This window comes from Podarcis vaucheri (assembly GCF_965113315.1).
Source record: "Podarcis vaucheri genome assembly, chromosome: 3".
Lineage (NCBI taxonomy): Eukaryota > Metazoa > Chordata > Lepidosauria > Squamata > Lacertidae > Podarcis > Podarcis vaucheri.
The window spans coordinates 30019159-30040633 of NC_138761.1; the positions used below are offsets into that span (position 1 = coordinate 30019159).

A 21475-nucleotide genomic window follows, 5' to 3' on the forward strand; every position below is an offset into this window, starting at 1 on the left:
GTTTTGACTCCTCTTCTTACCTTGGCACCCCAGAGATCATGGATAAACCTTGATTAGAGGGGGGTCTAATTACTCCAGCTTTACCAGTGGGACTAAATCCTCCCTATCACAAAGTACAACAAGGTAGTCCTGCCACGTACTGGATTATTGGGTGGTAAGGAAACTAAACAACTATGCTCCAATTCAGAGATCTATCTGGGATACAGTGTACACTTCTATTTCTGACTCCTAGGGTTATAGTACTCAGTTATTTGGCTGAAAGGACAAAGACATTAACTTCAGGTAAGACAAGGCTATGAGAATCACCGCAGTTCAGAACTTAACCAAGAGATTCATTTCTTTATTTCTTTTTTTCAGAGACAAAAAACAAAAAAAGTTGCAGTCAAAGAACTCAAAAGCAAAATACCCCCCAAATCAACACTTTCCCTAGCAAACATTAGGTAGGCAGTTTACACCTGACTTCATTAACAGCAAGAAGGAGAAGTAGTTTCTGATGTTTGTTTCTTACATCCTTTCTGAATCTTTGGCAGAAGTTTGGAAGTGCAGGAATGCAGCTTTTGCTAACTCCAAGCTGAAGATAATTACAATGACTTTGGTTATGACATGCCTTCTATATTCAACCTATAGTGTGTGTGTGTTTGCTTTATGAAGCCTAGTACAAGAGAAAGGAAACCTGAGGTCAGTGGAAATTCCTAACATCTGAAAAGCCCCTCTTAAATTTAGCACACACAAAAAGGTACCTGAAGTGTACACATGTGTAAAAGGCATGCATGCCTTGCTCTAATTCATGATGCTTGCAACTTGCTAGGAACTGGGTTTGTGCAGGGTGGGGGTATGAATTTGCTAATTTGTCATTAAACAAGCTGAGGAGGGAGGGAGACACAGGACAGTACATGTGAAGGTGAAGGCAGTGGAAAGATTCTTCCTCTCCTCTACATGAACATGAAGGGAGGGGCCACCATGGGTCTCTCTGTGTGCTTGTGTCTGTTTCCTGAACAAGAGAGTCGGGTATCTGTCTGCTCATAGAGTCACCATACAACCATTTGGGCTGGGGACCACAGTGTTTCCTTAATAATAAACCAGCTGTCTTCTATCACAAGTCACGGTCTGAAGATGTCTAAACTGAAATATAAATTAGGCCAAGCTTTAAAAATAGGACCTTGTCTCAAGTTGGTCCAAAAGTGACTGTAGACCAGTAGATGAAGAATATATGAAATCTAATATAACTTACACAAAGAAACATTAAGCCTCCCTCTCCTCTGTTTATAATATTATTGCAGGGTCACTGACAGCAAGGGACTTTGGGGCACAGCTCGTTCTATAATAGATTGCAGTGTTTGTCAGGGCTGTTATAATGAAGGGAGGCTGAGAAGCAATGGAAAGGAGGGAAACAAGAATTCAAGCAGGATGAAAGATAAAAATTAATAAAGTCAGCCAATTGAACCTGGAGACCCTAGCTCCAGGAATAACAGCTAGCTGTGCTTGAGTAATTCTGCTCACATTGATTATCTGTTACACTGCATTGAGATATCTAGATTATTGATCAGTTAGATTATGGAACTTGGATCCCCCCTCCCCGCTTCTCCTGTGGCACATGCAATGGAGTTGCAACAAATAACACTAAGTAAGGACTACTTTGTTATTGTTGTCACCCTTTGTGTAGAACATAGCAGTTACTTTTTAATTTAAAATCAATGAATGTCTGAAAGGCAGCTGTGTTTCTTCAGCATAAATGAATCATTTGTCTTTGCAAAGCTCAACAATCTCATCACTAGCCAAGGTGAGGTTTGTTTGCTTGCTTGCTACTGTTCTGAGGAAAAAACCTTAAGTTTTATCAACATTCTGAAAACAAGCATTATAAAGAATTAAAAAGCAATCGCTATTATAAAATATATACATACCCCATATGCTCTCAAAACAAGATAATCAGATTTGGTCAAGTTCAGAGTTTTAGCATTTAACTGTAGCTACATTTAACACATCTTGAAAAGTGGATGAATAAAAAGATTAGCAGTTCTACTTTTTCATGCATAGCAAAAATTGTGGGAAAACGAACTTGTTATGCACACTGTGAGGCAGTGCCTCCGAATCAGAAGATCTCAAAGTTGGGATTTGAGAATCCCAACATGAGGTGGAAAGCAGAAGGGTGAGCTCATTCACATATCCAGTTAATCAGAGTCGAATGAATTCTATGACGCAGACTGCTTCCTTTTCAAGCAGCATTATTTTATTTATTTAGCAAAATTTGTATACCACTTGATTGTAAAAAGCCTCTAAGCAGTCTACAAAACTATAAAATCAAAACATTAAAATTATGATGGAAGCATAGAACTGTAGAGCTGGAAGAGACCTCCAAGGGAAATCTAATACAACCCCCTGCAATTCAGGAATCACAACTCTCAGGAACCCCTGATAGATGGCGATGCAATCTGTTTAAAAACCTCCAATGGTGGAGAGACCACTCCCCAAGGCAGTCTGTTCTACTGTCAAACAGCCTGTACCATCTCAAATTATTCCTAATATTTAGTCAAAATCCTGTAATTTGCATCCACTGGTTTGGGTCCTACCCTCCGGAGCAAAAGAAAACATGTGACAACCCTTCAAATATCTGAAGATGGCTATTGTATCATCTCTACGTTTTCCCTTCTCCATGCTAAACATACTCAACCCCCTCAACAGTTCCTCTTCAGACTTGGTTTCCAGACCCTATATCACCTTGGTCACCTCCCTCTGCACACATTTTGGCTTGTCAGTATCCTGGTGCCCACGAACTGTGATTCCCACCCAGTACTCCTGGTGTGGTCTGACCAAGGCAGCATAGATTTGGACACTATACTTCTGTTGATGCGGCCGAGAACTGCATTCACCTTTTTGCTGCTGCATCACACTGTTGACTCATAGAATCATGGAATTGTAGAGTTGGAAGGGACCACGGGGATCGACTTCTACGTTCAAACCCCTGCAATGCAGAAATCGTTCACCTAACATGGGGCTCAAACCCATGACCCTGAGATGAAAAGTCTCATGCTCTACCAACTGAGCTATACCTTGTGTTAAGCATGTGGTCTACTAAAAACACCTAGAGCCTTTTTACACGTACAGCTCTCAAGCCACGTGTCTTATATTTGTGCATCTAATTATTCCTAAGTGTAGAACTTTACACCTGTCTCTTCCTGAAACCCTGGAAATCTGCTACCAGTCAGTTTCAACAATACTGGGCTAGACAGGCCTATAGCCTGACTATGAAGCATAAGGCTGCTTCCTACATGGTCATCACTGCTGCCTCTTTAAAAAACTTATTTGTTACCAGTTAAATGATATACTGATGTCCTTCTTGATCTCATGAAAGCTGCTATGGGACCCTTATTGGTGGAAAAGCAAGGTAAAATGCTTAAAATACATATTGGGAAAGAAGCTAAGCAAAATTAAGTATTTCTGTTTCTCTTGATTTATTTAATAATTGTTTCAATTTCCAAGCAGCAGGACAAGGCAAAACGGAAGAGACTGTGCTGCCCTGCATTGGACGTTCCTTAGCTGCAGACTTGGAAGATTGCAAATAGCTAATTCCCCTGATTCTTCTCCACTTATCCATAGCTTGCTGCGAGCTATCATTTATAAATAGCGCTTTGGCAGGAAGCTAGGCATGCTCTATGGCAGGGGTGATAGGAATTGTTAAGACCACCTTGCCTGAAAACTTGGCTGCTGACGTGCTGGTGACAGGGACTCGAGCAAGCCGTGTCAAAGGGAATAATTTTAAAGGAAAGACAACAGAAACTTGTCGCCTCATTGTATGCATTTACAAACAGGGCTTTCCAGAGTATTAGGCCTAGTTAAAGCTGCCCCCTGGATAAAAAGTGTTCCCGAGCAGCCTCAGACGAGCTCGGGAGACAAACAGATGTGACTATGGTCCCTGGCATTTGGCAAGAACACTCACTGTCACGAAGAAAGATATAAGCCTGGACAGGGCATCAGCTGCACAACAGTGGAGCAGGCCTGCAAGTGTCACGGCAGCGGCAAAGTTGTGGCAGAAGGAAATAAAAGGGCTGGAAAAGCCAGACTAGTGTGAACTTACACTAGTAGGCCAAATATATATTTGTTATTGTCATGCCTTCTGACATTAAATGAACAAACAACAGAAGACGGGGAAAACTGTGGCCAATTCTTAATTCTCTCTCTATTTTGTATACAATATTTAAGCATGTCTTTTCTTGATGCAAGTAATTACAAGAACTGGAGGAATAAGAGAGTCTATTTTGAGACACTGGGAAGGCGGCGGCGGCAGCAGTGGGGGGCTGCAGGAAAGAATTTGATGATGATATAAATGGAAATGTATTATTGCCATTAACAGCTATTACCATGTCATCAGGCAATTTTTAAAGCAGATTTACCAATATACAGCAGCTGCTATTTGATGGCAACATTTCCCTTGCTTTCTTCCCTCTGTGGAAGTCCTCCGTCCCTTACAATTTAATTTCACACCTTATTATGTTGCATGGCAAATTAATATTTCCTGTAACTTAACCATACAACTGTTGCCATCATTGTGCCCTAAAAGATTAAGAAAATACTCTGTTAAGTGAAAGACAGCATAAGGGTACTGCTGTCCTTTTCAGGGTCAAAAATTATAGAGCTGTAGAGTTGGAAGGGACCCTGAGGAACATCCAGTCCACACCCCTGCAATGAAACAATCTCAACCTAAACATCCATGGCAGATGGCCACCCAACCTCTGTGTAAAAACCTCCAAGGAAGGAGAGTCCACCATCTCGTGGGAGTCTGCTCCATTGTCAAAAACGTCTCATCATCAGAAGGTTCTTCATGGTGTTTAGTCGCAAACCCCTTTCTTGTAACTTGAATCCATTGGTTTGGGTTGGTCGCCCTCCTCTGCACATATTGCAGCTTGTCAATATTCATCTTAAATTGTGGAGCCCAGAACTGGACACAGTATACCAGGTGTGGTCTGACCAAGGCAGAATAGAGTGGTTCTATTACTTCCCTTGATCTGGACACTCGACTTCTGTTGATGCAGACTAACAGCATTAACTTTTTAGCTGATGAATCACACTGTGTACCCATGTTAAGCTTGTGGTCTACTAAGATCCCTAGATCCTCTTCACATATGCTACTGTCAGTCCCTCCTCTTATATTTGTGCAGCTGGTTCTTCCTGCCTAAGTGCAGAACCTTACATTTGGCCCTGTTCTCCAATCTGTTAAGGTCATACTGAATTATGTCCCTTGTGGCATTAGCTGCCCTCCCAGCTTGGTGTCATTTTTAAATTTGATGAGCATCCCCTCAATTCCTTCATCCAAGTTGTTTATAAAGACAGTGAACAACAACAGGCACAGGACAGAACCCTGTGGCACCCCACTTGTCACTTTTTTCCAGGATGACGAGGAACTATTAGTGAGCACTCTTTGGGTTCAGTCAGTCAACCAGTTACAAATCCACCTAACAGTAACTTTGTCCAGCCCATATTTTACTAGCTTCTCTGCTTTACTTTCTTTCCCCCTTACATATGAAAAAAGAGAGCAGGTTTCATCAATGGTATTTTCCTTTACAACCGCATTTGCAACTCTTCCAAACCCAGTTAGTTGTTCTGAACTAGATATCCAAAATATTATTGAACCATGTCTCAAGGGGTAGCTCCATTTGGGATTTCCAGTGATACACTATCACTAGACATGCAGCTACCAGTGGAAAAAGAATTAAATCTTAATGCTGGATAGCTTTAGTGCACAAAACCACTTCCCTATTTATATGTTCTCTAGTAACTAAATACTCCTACTTCAAGTTGAAGCCAATGCAAGGTTTCTTTTAAATTCACTGAGAAAGATAGCGTCTTTTTGAACAATTTATACCTAAGGTTGTTGTTTACCTAGGTAGAATATCCTTATTAAAAATGGCAAATGGAAGATTAGTTCCCTTTATGACTTCATTGAAGTTCCCCAGGTGCAACTTCTTTCATCATAGGGAAAAACCACACCTGCAGAGAGCGGCCCTGGTTTGGAACTCAAAGCCTCAGAAGCCTTTTCCCTCCAGCATATAGACTCCCTAACATAACCTGAATTTCAGAAGGAACTATTTCTGAATGGAACAATGGTTAACTCATCTGTGGGAAAAGAATACATGTGCCACTGATTCAGAAAGCTTTCACTGCATTGCATCTTTCTAAACCTGTTTAAACACTCTCTTTTATTTCATTCTTTCAAGCCGTGAGCTGATTTCATTCTGTACTTCAGTTTTAGGCTGCTGTTAACAAGCCTTTAACCCAATTAAAATCATGAAATTCTGTAGAAACAGTCACAGAATACTGGCACAGTATCAGTGAGCTCCTGCAGATGGCTGTAGAACCCTTTGGTTTATGCCTTTTGGATGCCGTTAGGTCATACATAGGCTTGGAAAAGAGCGAGTCTGATGGGGTCTCAGAAGGATAATGTAAAGTGGCTAGAATTAAGTTCTTTTCATCTTAAGAATGACAGAAGAGCATTTTGGTAAGTGAGGGATTTATTTCGTTTTATAAGGTGATATAATGCTACTAATTCAGAGCACAAAAATCCCTTTAGGCATTTTAAAGGATGGCCACAAGTTGCAACATTTATGAAGGGCAATTACATTGAACTGAAGGGAACTTCAGCACAGGCAAGTTTAGGACTGCACTGCAAGTATACTAAATGTGCAGCCTCCCTGAATCCCTGCAAGGGGCATAAAGTATGTACAATTGCATTTGGAATCGCAGACTGATGGTGTGTCTAATTTTGTAAAGTTGCCATGGGAGAATTTATACATGGTGTATAGATGTCTTACATAAATCAGTATGTATGCTCACTATTTAATACCAACTTTATGGGGGATAACAATTTGCACCCACATTCACCACTGATAATAACTGAGCATGGGAGGGGCACATAATTCCATGCCCACTGTACTTGTTTTTTTTTTGGGGGGGGGGATTTGACAAATGTATTAATAGGCCCTTGGTATTACATAATTATGTCTACATTATGAAACTCAAATAATAGCATTCAATGCAAAGTACCTTACAATGGAAGTGAAACTCTTGCTAACAGTATAATACATCTTAGTAGCAGTTTGCATTACTAAAGATGCTGTTTCATTTTCATTAATTCCAAGCCGTTAAATCTTAACAGAACACAAAGGCAGGTTAAGCAGTGGAGTGTATTCTTGCCTTGCTCTCCATTCTATTCCCTGCACCTCCACTGTTTCCCTGTGTTTAGATCGTGCTTATATTGCTACCCCTTTAGCACTTTCACAAAAGACATTCTGTAAAGTTAGGAAGGTGTAGCAACTCATGCTTTCTTAAGTCGTGCAAAGGGAGATAAACCTAGCTAGCCCTTCTGTTTTTAAACGACCAACCAGAAAACCTCTGGAAATGCACAAGCTGAAGATAGCAATCTCCTTTCACATGCTCCGAGGATCTGTTAATATAGTGGTAATATTTATTATTATGGTAAATAGCTTGTGAACAACGAGCAATTCTAGGAATTTTGGCAAGTGAAGATTTTGAGATGCTGCACCTGTGGAAATTCCGCCTTCTCCACAATCCATTATTAAAGGACTCTCTCCTTTATCATAGAATCATAGAGTTGGAAGAGACCACAAGGGCCATCGAGCCCAACCCCCTGCCAAGCAGGAAACACCATCAGAGCACTCCTGACATATGGTTGTCAAGCCTCTGCTTAAAGACCTCCAAAGTAGGAGACTCCACCACACTCCTTGGCAGCAAATTCCACTGTCGAACAGCTCTTACTCTCAGGAAGTTCTTCCGAATGTTTAGGTGGAATCTTCTTTCTTGTAGTTTGGATCCATTGCTCCGTGTCCGCTTCTCTGGAGCAGCAGAAAACAACCTTTCTCCCTCCTCTATATGACATCCTTTTATATATTGGAACATGGCTATCATATCACCCCTTAACCTCCTCTTCTCCATGCTAAACATGCCCAGCTCCCTTAGCCGTTCCTCTTAAGGCATTGTTTCCAGGCCTTTGACCATTTTGGTTGCCCTCCTCTGGACACGTTCCAGTTTGTCAGTGTCCTTCTTGAACTGTGGTGCCCAGAACTGGACACACTACTCCAGGTGAGGTCTGACCAGAGCAGAATACAGTGGCACTATTACTTCCCTTGATCTAGATGCTATACTCCTATTGATGCAGCCCAGAATTGCATTGGCTTTTTTAGCTGCCGCGTCACACTGTTGGCTCATGTCAAGTTTGTGGTCAACCAAGACTCCTAGATCCTTTTCACATGTACTGCTCTCAAGCCAGGTGTCACCCATCTTGTATTTGTGCCTCTCATATTTTTTTTTGCCCAAGTGAAATACTTTACATTTCTCCCTGTTAAAGTTCATCTTGTTTGTTTTGGCCCAGTTCTCTAATCTGTCAAGGTCGTTTTGAAGTGTGATCCTGTCCTCTGGGGTGTTAGCCACCCCTCCCAGTTTGGTGTCATCTGCAAATTTGATCAGGATGCCCTTGAGGGTTCCCCAGGAAGCCAAGATGGGTAAGTGTTTGGGAGTCCCTTCTGTACATTTCATCAGCAGCCATGTCTGAATGTGGTGCAAGCAGGCTCTGCTCTAGTCTGAGCTTGAGGGCTGTTGTTCTGCCAGCATTCAAGTCTATGGTTCACACAGCTCAGCAGCAGCCCCTAGTGTTTTCATCAATACATCTTCTAAAGCATCTCTGTAAATTAGGGAACAAGAAAGGTCAGGGACCATCATGTTCTAAAGCCTCAATACAAAACGTTAGCTTTGTCTAGGAAGCACAATGAAGGAATTAAGGTCTCAGGAGTTGACACAGGCCTTACGTTCGTGAAAACTGCTGCTGTTGCTGTTATCAGCATGGGTGATGTGGATCTGCGGTTGGACAGTAGCTACTGGTATGGGATGAGATAGATTCTGAAAGCCCTCAGAAAATCTAATTTTCATCTTCTTTTTAAAAATGTTCTTGAAAAAGAGGGATAGCTCAGTCAGTAGAGCAGGAGACTCTTCATCTCACGGTCATGGTTTAGAGTCTCTTGTTGCGTGAAAGTTTCCTGCATTCCAGAGGGCTGGACTAGATGACCCTTGTGGTCCCTTCCAACGCCACAATTCTATGATGCTATGAAAAGTCACTTCTAAAAGAAGATAGAAAAGTGTACCTGCCATTGTAAATCTGTCATTCTTAACACATTATTAACAACAGAAAAGTGTGCTTTGTCTTCTTGATTGCTCTTCAGTGCTATGGGAGAAACTTTCCACGAACTGGGGAAATTCAGGGGAAATTCATACTTCATGCACACAGCAACAGATTAAAAAACAAACAAACCATGATCTAACACGGCAACCAATATATAATCCATTTGAAAACAGCAGCAGAACTGCACACTGAAAGCCTGCTGAAGCAAAAAAGCCTTTTCATTGTGTCTAAAAGATGAGGGAACCTGCAGTGCCACCACTGAGAAGGCTCTGTCCCTTGTTCTCATCTATATCACATCTATATCGCCCTAGATGAAAACATAGCAAGCAGTGCCTCTGATATATTGTAACCCTCGGACAGGATATGTGAAACAGATAATCCCTGAGATAATGAGTACTTTAAAGGGTCAAATCAGCACTTTAAATAGATACTGCAAATGAATGGCTAACCAATGCAGCTGAAACAAGATTAGCATATGAAGTACCCAATAAATGTCTGGTCAGTGCTACTTGAATTTTCTGAGGGTTTTTTTTCAAAACAGGCAGCTGTCACAGAAAAAGTGCTCACAGAGAGCCCTGCAAAACCAATCTGGAAGTAACTAAACCAGGGTTAACTGATGCTAGCTCTGCTTTCTTAAAGGAAATCAGTCTTCAGGCAACCAGGAAATCAGTCATAGTTGATAAAAGACACTCCTGGCAATTGCTGTCATCTGGATATTCAGGGACAGCATTAGATCCAGGAGAACCCTGAAGCGACATATGCCATTCGTATTAGGCATCGAGTTAGTCTCCAAAACCTCCAGAATTTCCAACCAACAGTACTTAATCTGGTACAGGTTAAGTTTTACTTTGTTTAGAGCTCCCTGCTCCCCACCCTTATCCACTGATGAACTGATACAAGACACTGATCTATCATTTCCATTGCCTTCCAGGGTTTTGATAACAGACACAAGAAGTGTTTCATCTGCATATCAGGATGTGTCCAATGGTTGCATGAAGGGAAGCTAGCTTATGCAACTAACCTCTCTCTTCCCTTCCTCCTCCTGCTGATGCAAGCTCCTTAAGGCCAATTTCCCTCAGCCTTATAATACAGCCCCCACTATTCAGGAGTTCCCCCTTCCCTACTGGGTGTACAAGGGGAAGAGGTGAAAGAAATTAGTTGTGCATGGGGCCTACGGCTATAACCATAGCCCAAATCACTGGAAAACCTTTTGCAGATCTTTCATATAGATCAAAGGGGGGGGGGGAGCCCCAGCTGATGGGAGCTGCAGACTGACAATACCTTGTAGGGAAACAGGTTCTCCATCCCTGATGTACATGATGTAGACAGGGGAAGCTTGTGGCATCCTACAGACAAAAGGCCCCAGAGGGGTGGGGGCAGAACAGCCATCTTCCAGCAGTCTTCTGGGGCTGGCTAACCACTGTAGAACAGAATTTTGCAAACCTTGCAGGCAGCCCAGAAGGATACCATGGTTGAAATGTCACTGTATGTGTGGTGAACATGTGCCATATGAAATTTGATTTTGGCTCGTTGGCAATGAAATTGTTGCCTTTTTTGCACAGTACAACGCTCCTTAGAATTTGCTTTCCGCTCAGAACTAAGGTTTTATTCATTCTAAGGCTAAACATGAATTTGTTCTCAGAAAGTCACAGGCTTTTCCTGTTAGGAAATGGTGAAAGAATGAAAAGGGGACAGGAGAGGACTGTTGATCCTATGACCAAGTGGGAGTTCCCTCCACAACCTCTATTTTAAAAAGAAAATGCATTTATTCACATATGGCTGAGTATTTTTCTATGTTTTCTTTTTTAAAAATTGGAAGAAATGTATATAAAAATAACTACTGAAGCTTGTTTCAGGATAATGTTTCTGAAGTCTCAATACTTAGGTACGTAAACACTTCTAACTTTAACTTTGGTCTTCAAAAAAGTATTAGCATTCACTGATGGTTAAAAACAGCCTCTTCGCGAAATTTCACGTTGCTCTATTTTATATAGATCCTATAAAATATATGCATATCTTGTGACCTATTACTCTTTCTTTTCAAGATAGCAGTCTACTTTTAAATTGAGTTTTAAAACCCATTATGAAGGTTTGAACACACAATTTAAAAGCAGACGACTATCTTGAAAAGAAAGAGTGGTAATAGATCAGAAGATATGTATTTCTCTTTTTCCTTCTGCCACATTATAGTTTCACCTATTTAGGTCACCTGAATCAAGAATAATGTGAAAAACACAAAACAAAAGGGGGGGAAATCAAGGAAAGAAGGTATAAAACCATGACAGCAGTGAAGATTTGTTATTCACAGGTGCAAAAACATGGAAAGGAAATTAAAATGGTTAAAACTGGAGATGGTTGATATAGAACAAGTTCCTTGAAATGCAGCATTGGCTAGTTATATTATCCTATAATTCTAAAATTACTGATGCAAAAATAGACAGTCTTCCACATGTTATATGTGTGCAGCCCATAGGATGATATACTGTGCCCTTCTACTGCCATTCACATAATGGATTTCTGTTCACAGAATAACTCGGAGGCAGCCACCACAACTGCTCCAATTGAAAGGTAGAAAATACACAATTTATTCTAAGGATCTAACTAGACCGCAGCTTTCTGCATTCCTTGTTAGGTGCTATATTACAAAACTAGGAATAGGGGAAGCATTTTCGTAATGACAGGTAACTTTTAGCTAGGGGACAGCATAATACTTAAAATGGTAACTGTGCAGATCTGATGTCCACACTGGTTCTTTATCAGTTCCTTGCTAGCAATATAAACCAACTGGGCTGCAGTGATCCAAGCAGTACACACTGTTCCTAAAATGAGAGCTGCCAGGACATGCTTACTGCTCTCTGCTTCACGCACCAAACCTATTTTTCATTGCAAGAAGAGGAAAGGTACCTTGTCCTATCTTGGCCAAGACACTCCTGTGTTCTTTCATACTGTGGCCTATAGTTTTCCTTCTGTGTGTGGTCCTTTTCCAATTGTGCTTATTCCCACAACTGTACCAGCTATGCTATCAGCAGAATTTTCCTCTGAAACAATATTCAGGATGGCTAATCTACAAGGCATTTTAAAGCAGTCTTGGGCTCCAGATTTTTTTCACAATCTTTATATTTTTATACTTTTAGAAAAATTAAGGGGACATGTCTGCTGCTTCTAAAAGATCGGAAAATATAAGAATCTCCAATGTTGAAATTTCATCTATTATTTGCTTGGCTGTTCAGCAAAGCTGAATGTCAGAAAACTTATGTATCTTTCATAGCAAAGTTTTGGGGAATTGTTGTCTGGTAGTGGTTTGAGCAGTCAGTGGCAACACAGAATGCTAGTTTCATTTCTAATGTCTACAGATGTAATTCTGACAGCTGCTATCTTGGCAAACTGTACATAATTTTCTACTTTGGGGGCTGGAAAGTGGAAGGAGCATGAAATTCCTTATTCAGGCTGCATTCTAGGAGCAAATGCTTTGCCCTGCAAAAAATACATCCAAACCTACTTAGCAAGAAATGACAGCGGCTAGTTGCCTTACATTCACACATTTTATAGAAGCAACAAAGGCTGATACCAAGAGACTTCAAGTAACCTCTGAAGGGGATGTGGATTGAAATGCTGAAATACACTCATTACAGTTATCAGTTATTAGAATAATGGATACAATGGGACAATTGATTTTAGTGGCCTAAGCATTCTGTAACTGCCTCTCAGACATGCCTGCAAGACATACAAAACAGTAAATTTCATATAATCAAAAGATTTCCTTCTACACGGCCCCAGGAAATTCAATGCAATTTGTCTGTTATTAAATCTTCCAGCAGTTACAAAGGAATGCCAACAGTCCTCACTTGGGCTACTTGCAAAGCATTTTAAATGTGTTTAAAATAGTATTTGTAGTGGTTTGTTTGTTTAAATAGGGTACTCATAGGTACTCCTGCCCACCTAGCAGTTTGAAAGCACATCAAGTGCAAGTAGATAAATAGGTACCGCTCCAGCGGGAAGGTAAACAGCATTTCTGTGTGCTGCTCTGGTTTCGCCAGAAGCGGCTTAGTCATGCTGGCCACATGACCCGGAAGCTGTCTGCGGACAAACACTGGCTCCCTTGGCCTATGGAGTGAGATGAGTGCGCAGCCCCAGAGTTGTCCGTGACTGGACCTAACGGTCAGGGGTCCCTTTACCTTTACTCAAGGGTACACAGTACCAGCATCTCTTTTGTTGCTTTTTAAAAAATGTAGCACATACTGTAACAACTTCACGGGGGAGTACCAGCACCTATTTTTCTAGAAAAAAATACAGGTTCGAAGTATAGTATATAGTGAGCAAGTATAGTATAGTATATAAGTGAGCAACTCGTAATGGAATCACATATTGCCATGAGGCTCACTGGGCCACCCTGGGCCTAACCTGCCCCATTGGGCAGCTGAGAGATTAAAATGCTACCCTAAAGTCCAAAGTGGAACCGTGGGCTAAAAAATATAAACACTCTATCAATAAATGGCTCACCAGACACAAGATTTACCCACTCTGGAAGAATGGCAGATGAAGGTGATTGATTACATGGAATTGGCAGAAATGACTGGCAGAATTCGAGACCAGGGAGAAGAGTTGGTGAAAGAAGACTGGAAGAAATTTAAAGACTATTTACAGAAATATTGTAAAATTAATGAATGCCAGAAGGATGTTGGATAGAAACTAAGTGGTTTCCAGCTGTAATGCTTTAAGAGATAGGAAAAAAGGTTTACAAAAGGGTAAAAGCTTAATGGTAAGGATTTGCTGAACTAACAAACTGAAGTGGAATACAAAAAAGGGAGGTATGAGGAGGTCCGGGGAAATAAGTGTAAGGAAGATATGTTATGGAAAATCAATGTGTTTTTTAACTGTTTTTATTTTGTATGTTTCTTTTTATTTTTCATTTTTACTGTTATACTTTAAAAACTTTAATAAATATCTTTTCCAAAAAAAAATCAATAAATGGCTCACCAATCAATTTCCCAGTTGTGTTTGTACGTAAAAAGAGGCTTTCGAGTCTTGCTTCCCCCCACTTACAGGAACATACAGAATAACCTATGCTGGGTGACAGGCGTTGTAAAATCTTTTAAACGCAGTTTCTAAAACCGATGCAGTTGAGTCTTATTTTGCACTGGGCAGGTGTAATCGGAATTTCACACCGAATCCAGCTATTGGCTTGCCTCGCTCTGAAGCCTTTCTTTAGGCTTAGCTATAACAATGACATCACCAGCTCAACACCCATTGCAACATCTGCTTTCACACTACTAAGAATGCCATTGTATTAACCAACAAGAGCTATGACCATTCCTTTTTCCTTTCCTTTCTTTTTTTTCTTTTTTGGTTAAATGTTAAACAGATGTGATGGAACAATTCAGCTCTGTCAAACTCCTTTTATACAATGCCAGTATGCTGAGATTGGGGCTTTAATGGTGACACATTTGTTTTATATGGAATAGTAACATAATGTGACTATGAAATGTGAGGGGGGGATTCTCTTGCCAATAAATTCTCATCTCCATGCACAGTACTCTAACACCTCCTAGCTGTTCCAAACCTTATTCAAAGTCAGAGGCTGTCATAGATTTACCTGCAATAAGCAGGTTGCATTTTTAAAAGGAAACCTGGCAGGAAATAAAGTCCAATTGTACTGTTATTCTACATGCTCTGCACCACCACGCCTCCAGAGACTCATGAACTTTATGCCAAGCAAAAAAGACTTTAAAATATCTGTATTAGAGTCTTACTGTCCTTAGAAAGGATAATGCATTGTTTTTACTTGCTTCTAATTAGTAATTTAAGCATATGTTCAGCATTTAACTCTAAATGTTTGCCTTTTCCCCAAGCTCTGAGACAGCTGTCCAAGATGTGAATGCCAGAAAGCATTTAAATATCAACATCTGTTGAATTATGTTAATGCAATGTAATATAATTGGGCATGAGTTGGAATTGATCAAAAGTGTGTGAATTAGACAAAGGCAAATCTAAACCAATATTTCATTTCACAAACAAGTCAAAGGTAACAAAACTGTGTTTGTTACTAAACCAACATGATTAGAGCACAATGTTCAGGACACCCAGGTCCAAAAACGATATAAAAACGTAAAAAGGCAATTGTAAAAGGAATCAAATATAAAATATTATTGCAGAAATAATCTACCACTAGTATTTTGGCCTAGGATTTCATACACATTTTTAGAAACAGCTTGTCTTACAAAACACCAATTAAAAACAGGCTTTATTTTATGGTAAGGAACAACTCGGAACAGTTGTTCTCAGACTAATAAACCACAGTTTAATAAAACATGGTTTTGTGTTTTGTGTGAACCCTGCCCAGCAGCTTAACAATGATTTGTTTACTGCTAAAATACATTGGTTTTAACTATGGCTTGGTATTACATGTGAACACAGCGCCATTCTTTAACCATGTTGCTTTTTATCCACCTCACCACAGAATATTGTCAGGCTACAAAGGCAAGAGCAGCTGGAAAACACACCAGACTTGGGAGAATCAAGAATTATTTTTGGCTGTGGGAAAAGTTGTACTTCCTTTTGTGAGACACATTATGTAAGAACCAGCACTGTGAGTATAAACTGAACCAGAATATACCCCAATGCAGAAAAAGGAACTGTGCTTAAATTAAAATGTCTAAATTCTTAGTTGTTTTTGCAGGCATGCTTATACGGCAGCCTGAATTTTTGTTTCTGCTTGCAATGTCTCCTTGAAGGAGAAATAACCTTGGTTGGTGTATTTTAAACTATGTGCATTTAATGTTGATCTTTTTTTAAAAAAATAATATATATATATATTATTAGGATTCAAATATATATATATATTCATCATTCTCTGGAAAGCTGTTTTTGTTAAAATAATAATAATTCAGATCTGCAGCAAGCTGTTATTCAACTGAGCATTGTTGTTAACAGCATTTTAGTTAACGGCAGCAACGTATAGGAAAGGAAAAGCCTGCAAAAGCTTTGCAGCCCACTTGTGCAAAAGGATCAACTTCACACTGACTTTACAAGGGGCGAGGAATGCACTTGGGATGTTGATCAAGCCTGCTGCATAACTCAATGAAAAAACCTGCCTTTCAATGAAAAAACTTTCTTGTCAGTGACATGCTACTATGATAAATTTCTGCACGTGTTCTTAATTGGCCGAGTGCTATAGAAGTGTTAATTCTCTGTGCTTTCCTGCTCAATCACCCTCTCTTCTTTCCAACAGTTTTAAGCAACCTAACTTAATAAATGCACCACTATTTTAAAAAAAATAATAATTAAGGTGGTAAGCCTGCGTGAAGCATTTGGGTTAATATTGTTACCAGTGGATCTTATCTCACAGAAGCTTAAGCATGAATACCAGGACTGTTAATAGGCTTGGTAGGAACTTGAAACATATCAGATTACACCCAGAGAATAAGTGACAGTAGAAGGTGACTTTTCCAGCCACTTCCTGCTTCTCTGGCAGCCTCCCCAAAACCCATTTCAAAGGGTCAGGTTGGGCCCTTTGGGCTGTGACATGGTGGTGGTGGGCAGGCACTCCTGAAAGATGGGTGGGGACATCTTGTGTGAGGAGAGCTTTTGCTCACAGAAGGTGCCTCTGTGTGATTTTTTGCAATCCCCTCCCCTCTCAGCCCACCCTATTCAGGAGCCCCCCAATGCTTAGGGGGTTGATGTGGGGAGAACCGGGAGAGGAAATCAGTTTCTGCCTTCCTTTTTTGCCTGCCCCAAACTGGACACAAACCATTGATTCCCAAGAATTTAGTTTTCAGTGTGCCAGTTCCTGCTAGAATCCTGAAACTTTTACTGCTTTTAAAAACAAAACAAAGCACTTAATTGATGCAGGTAAGGCAGGAATGAACAGGAAGCCTTCTAGCCTGTATGCTGCTATTTCTTGTGGTTGAGCTACTCATGGTTATAGAATGAAAGGTGAAAAGAGCAGCACTGTCCCAGCATTATTCATTATTTCTTTAATGAAATTACTAATCTCCTGCTCTTCAGTCAAAGCAGCTTACAGATCCTCTCAAAACAAAACACTGCCTGTTTTTAGGCTTACAGTCTAAAAGGGCATGACACAAAAGGAAAAAGGACTGGGAGGGAGGAAGAAATAAAGAAACGCAGATGCAAGATCTTAATTACAAGCTGAACTTTTTTCTGGGGGGGGGGGAGGGACGCAGGGGTACGCAATTCCCCTAAACATTTTGTGAATCTTTGTACTTTTGTCCATTTACTGCATTTATTTTTCCCAATTTGAACTATAAAATGGTGGTATTCTTGAGTCAAAATGAGAGTACCCCTAAACATTTATTTTTAGAAGAAATGCACAGGTTACAAGTTATTCTAACTAGCCGCTGAGGTAGAAATGTTGAAGGAAAGAAGGAGTCAAAAACTGTTGGAGTCTCAGTGGTGCCAGTGAAGTGGTCTGGTACCACTTCTCTAGCTTCCTCTATTGCAGCCGGTTGTACCTGCTGCTGCCAGGTGATTGTGGCAGAGGGAGAAGCCTGGCTTATTGGTAGAGTGGGTAGTGGTCCTACATCCCTTCTCTTCCTTCTTCTGCTACAAGGTGATGCAGTGTCTGCTAGCAGGTGACAGCTGAGGAGGACTCAATCCTCTTCTCCACACCATCCCACCCACTGGTTTCCACACATGCTTCCAAGTCTGGCTTTGGCATTTGCTTCCTTCACTCTCTCAGTCTGCCTGCTTCCTAATTTGCCTGCCTACTTCTACCCTGCATTCCAGTCCCCTTCAGCTGAGAGCTCAGGTCACCTGAAATTATCCTGCCTTTGGGTTGACCCTTCTGTGAGCAGGAAGAACAAATAGCTGTATTTCTTCCTTAAACACACACACACACAGAGAGAGAGAGAGAGAGAGAGAGAGAGAGAGGGAGACAGAGCAAGAAAAACATTCCCGCATTTTGCCATTAAGGTATGATGCTCACTTTGTATACAATCTGTTTCCACCTTTTTGGGGCTGTCATTATTTCCCACAAAAGCTACATCAAACAATTATAGTTCTGGTAATTAACCAGTAAGTGTAATGTACAGTTTTCCTACCCCAATCTATTAACAGCTGCTCAAAAAATGTGGTAATTAATGGTTTCATTTATTTTTGGCAAACCTGCAACACAACAAATAATTTTCTATCTACTGCAAATTAGGACTCCTTCCCAAACAACAGATGACGTGGTGGGGGAAAGGGAGCAGGCGTAACACTTGCACATCTTTGCCTCTTTAGAAGATCAAATAAAGAGCAGCTGTAATTCTATTTGTCACATCTGTGTAACAAAATATAGTCATCTGTATCATCAGAAGAAAATGAACAAGCTCCGTTCAGATGGAAAGGGATTTCCCACCAACCTAATGGGAAAAGGCTTGCTATAGAGGCATAATGGAACTTTTTGTTCTCAGGTCCCCCACCGGTGTCCCTGAACCACCCACCCACTCCCTTTTTACATAACCTGTAGTTATTAATACCAGAATTTAAGATAACATAAATATACACCTATAATTTAGTCCAGATATCATCACAATAGTCCCAAGATCAACTAAGCTAGCTGTGTTAAAAAGAAAATGAGAAGGCACAAGATGTATTTAAACAAAACCCTGCAAAAGATTACATTTCAAATTAATCCCTCATTTCCTTCAATACTAACTCAACCTACCCCTTGTAAGAGTTTTCAGATTCTTCAGAGAAAATTTTTTTATAAAAACAAACAGACAGACAGACAGACAGACAGACAGACAGACAGACAAACAAACAAACAAACCCCAATGATGTTACTCTGGCAAACAGATGCACTGGAAGCCAATAAATCCATCAATTTTTCCATCAGTCTGTCTCATTTTTTAATATTGTGAAAAACAAAACAAAAGGGAACACTTGAAATGCTTGTAGGGAGAAAGAAGAAGAGACAAGCAGATACATTGCTTTTTAAATTTGGGAGAGTGCAAGTCTTCATTTTAAACTCAAATTCATGATGCGTACAGATTACAGGACAACTTCTCCAAGTGGGAAAATCATATCCACATCATGATAAATGGAATCTAAGCAGCATAGCATACATACCAGCCCCCTTTCAATACAAGGTATTTCCAACACAACTATATACACAGATATCTGTGTCCAATTGATTAACACTTTTCGGACCCCTTTTAAGAGCTTCTGTGGCAGACAGATAGCAGCTGACCAGACAAAGAAATCATCTCTCTTTCCATCTCTATATCAGCAGTTTGGGCACTAGCTAAAAATATTGGCTAGGGATCTCACTTAAACTGTAAACTGCATTGCATATTTAGCTCACCTGCTAGCTGTTTTCACTGAACTGTTTTTCTTGTGTCCTCTCTCTGATCGGTTGTCCCGCAGGAGTTGAAGCTACATGGAAAGTTCAGAAGACATATAAGAACTATGCAATGATGGTTGCATTTTTAGAAATAAGTCCTACTAAGCCTTGTCATGTTTTTGTACTACGTTGTTTCAGCAAAGGGCCTGACAGCCCTGACATACTTTATCTAAAGTGCATCTACTGAAATGGCAATACGATATTACCTACATTTTAATTCAGATCCTCTCTCATTTATTCCTATACACCTTCTTCTACAGAGGCAGTCTTGTGTTATAGTAAAGTTTCATGTCAAGATGCCTAATTAGCAATTCAGAGCGTACTATGCCATTACAATATGTTTAGCTTTAAGATGTATCACAGTAATATTGTAACTTCACCATCTCCTTTAATTTGAAATGAGCAGCAACAGAGCTTTGTACTTAGAGGAACCGATTTTAGAGGCTCACATTCAAATCTCTGAAATTACTGTTTTATAAACTCTCTAAAAATGAGACTAATAAGGACCTGACAGAGCTGTTGTAAGAATGAATAATGATTATAGATGCTAAAATTCTACATTATTAGTAATAGAAAAAAGTAGCACCTCATAATTACTGTTGTCATATCAATCCCACTGCTTTGCCATTATTTCTGGATTGAGAATTATAATGAAGTTCAGTAAGATTTTAGTAATGGGTTGGGTTGGCATCCCTGTCTGTCTTGAGAGACAATGGAGTGCCCCTCCAGGGGTGAAGTCAAACTGCTGTGTTAGCAGCACCGAAGTGACCTCCCCGAGGCGAAAGACTGGGTGGTGTGTATGGCGGTCCTGGGCTGCCCAGACAACAAGACCCTCTGCCTCTCAGCTTTGCTGATGTGGTCCAAAGAAAAGCAGAGCAAAAATCATTCTCCCACCCATCTTCATTCTGACATTAATTTCAATAGGGGCTTTTGAAATTAGTAGGTAAAGGTAAAGGGACCCCTGAGCATTAGGTCCAGTCGTGGCCGACTCTGGGGTTGCACACTCAGCTCACTCTATAGGCCGAGGGAGCCAGCGTTTGTCCGCAGACAGCTTCTGGGTCATGTGGCGAACCAGAGCAGTGCACGGAAACACCGTTTACCTTCCCGCCGGAGCGGTCCCTATTTATCTACTTGCACTTTGACGTGCTTTTGAACTGCTAGGTTGGCAGGAGCAGCGACCAAACAACGGTAGCTCACCCCATCGCGGGGATTCGAACCGCCAACCTTCTGATTGGCAAGCCCTAGGCTTTGTGGTTTAACCCACAGCGCCACCCGCGTCCCACTTTGAAATTAGTATAAGCTTCATAACTAATTCACACAACAATCCTAGTCTTACTTTTTTTGGTGGTGGGGAGGAAGGATTCCACAACACATCTATTGTCAAATCCCAAGCCCTGCTGGTTCACAGTGATTATGATGGGGGGGGGCAGAGCATTTTCCATCCTGCCTTCCCTAGAATGGCCCCCTCCCACTGATTCCAGGGTGTGTGTGTGTGTTAATAAATTAGTTCCAGGGCTGGAGCATCTCAGGGCTATTTTAGGTGGTGTGTTTAGCAAATGAGGGGCCTTAGAAGCCTATGGATCTATGATAACCTTCAACATCCTCCCACCATTTCCCCACTATTTGGGACCCAACAGCCCTTTGGCTGCTCTCACCAAGATCTTAGGCTTGTTTCCTCATTGTTCAAACTTCGCAACACAATTTTATGCAACAGTAAGAAGTCCCCTCCCCCTAAGGTTAAACCACATCATTAGTTATTATTAAAAACCTATGTTTAGAAGACTGACACTTGTAAATAATGAGCACAGCAAAAATAGCTGTATGTACTCACTAGCACGAAAACAAACCTCAAAAGGGCACTTAAGATTATTGCTTTAATGGAAATAAAGTTGAATAAAATTCAATAAGCAAATGAGATAAGCAAATCATTGTACCTGTACTTGAGAGGT

General features: G+C 40.6%; 1 protein-coding gene across 5 annotated transcripts in view; it reads right to left on the minus strand.

Moving 5' to 3' along the window:
* The window catches only part of GPATCH2 (G-patch domain containing 2), a 105873-nt gene that overhangs the window by 17225 nt on the left and 67173 nt on the right, over window positions 1-21475 (minus strand). For all 5 annotated transcript variants that reach the window (XM_082217695.1, XM_082217694.1, XM_082217697.1 and 2 more), the window contains one exon: window positions 19488-19558. In XM_082217695.1, coding sequence (XP_082073821.1) covers window positions 19488-19558 — 71 coding nt within the window. The remainder of the gene's footprint in view (window positions 1-19487; window positions 19559-21475) is intronic.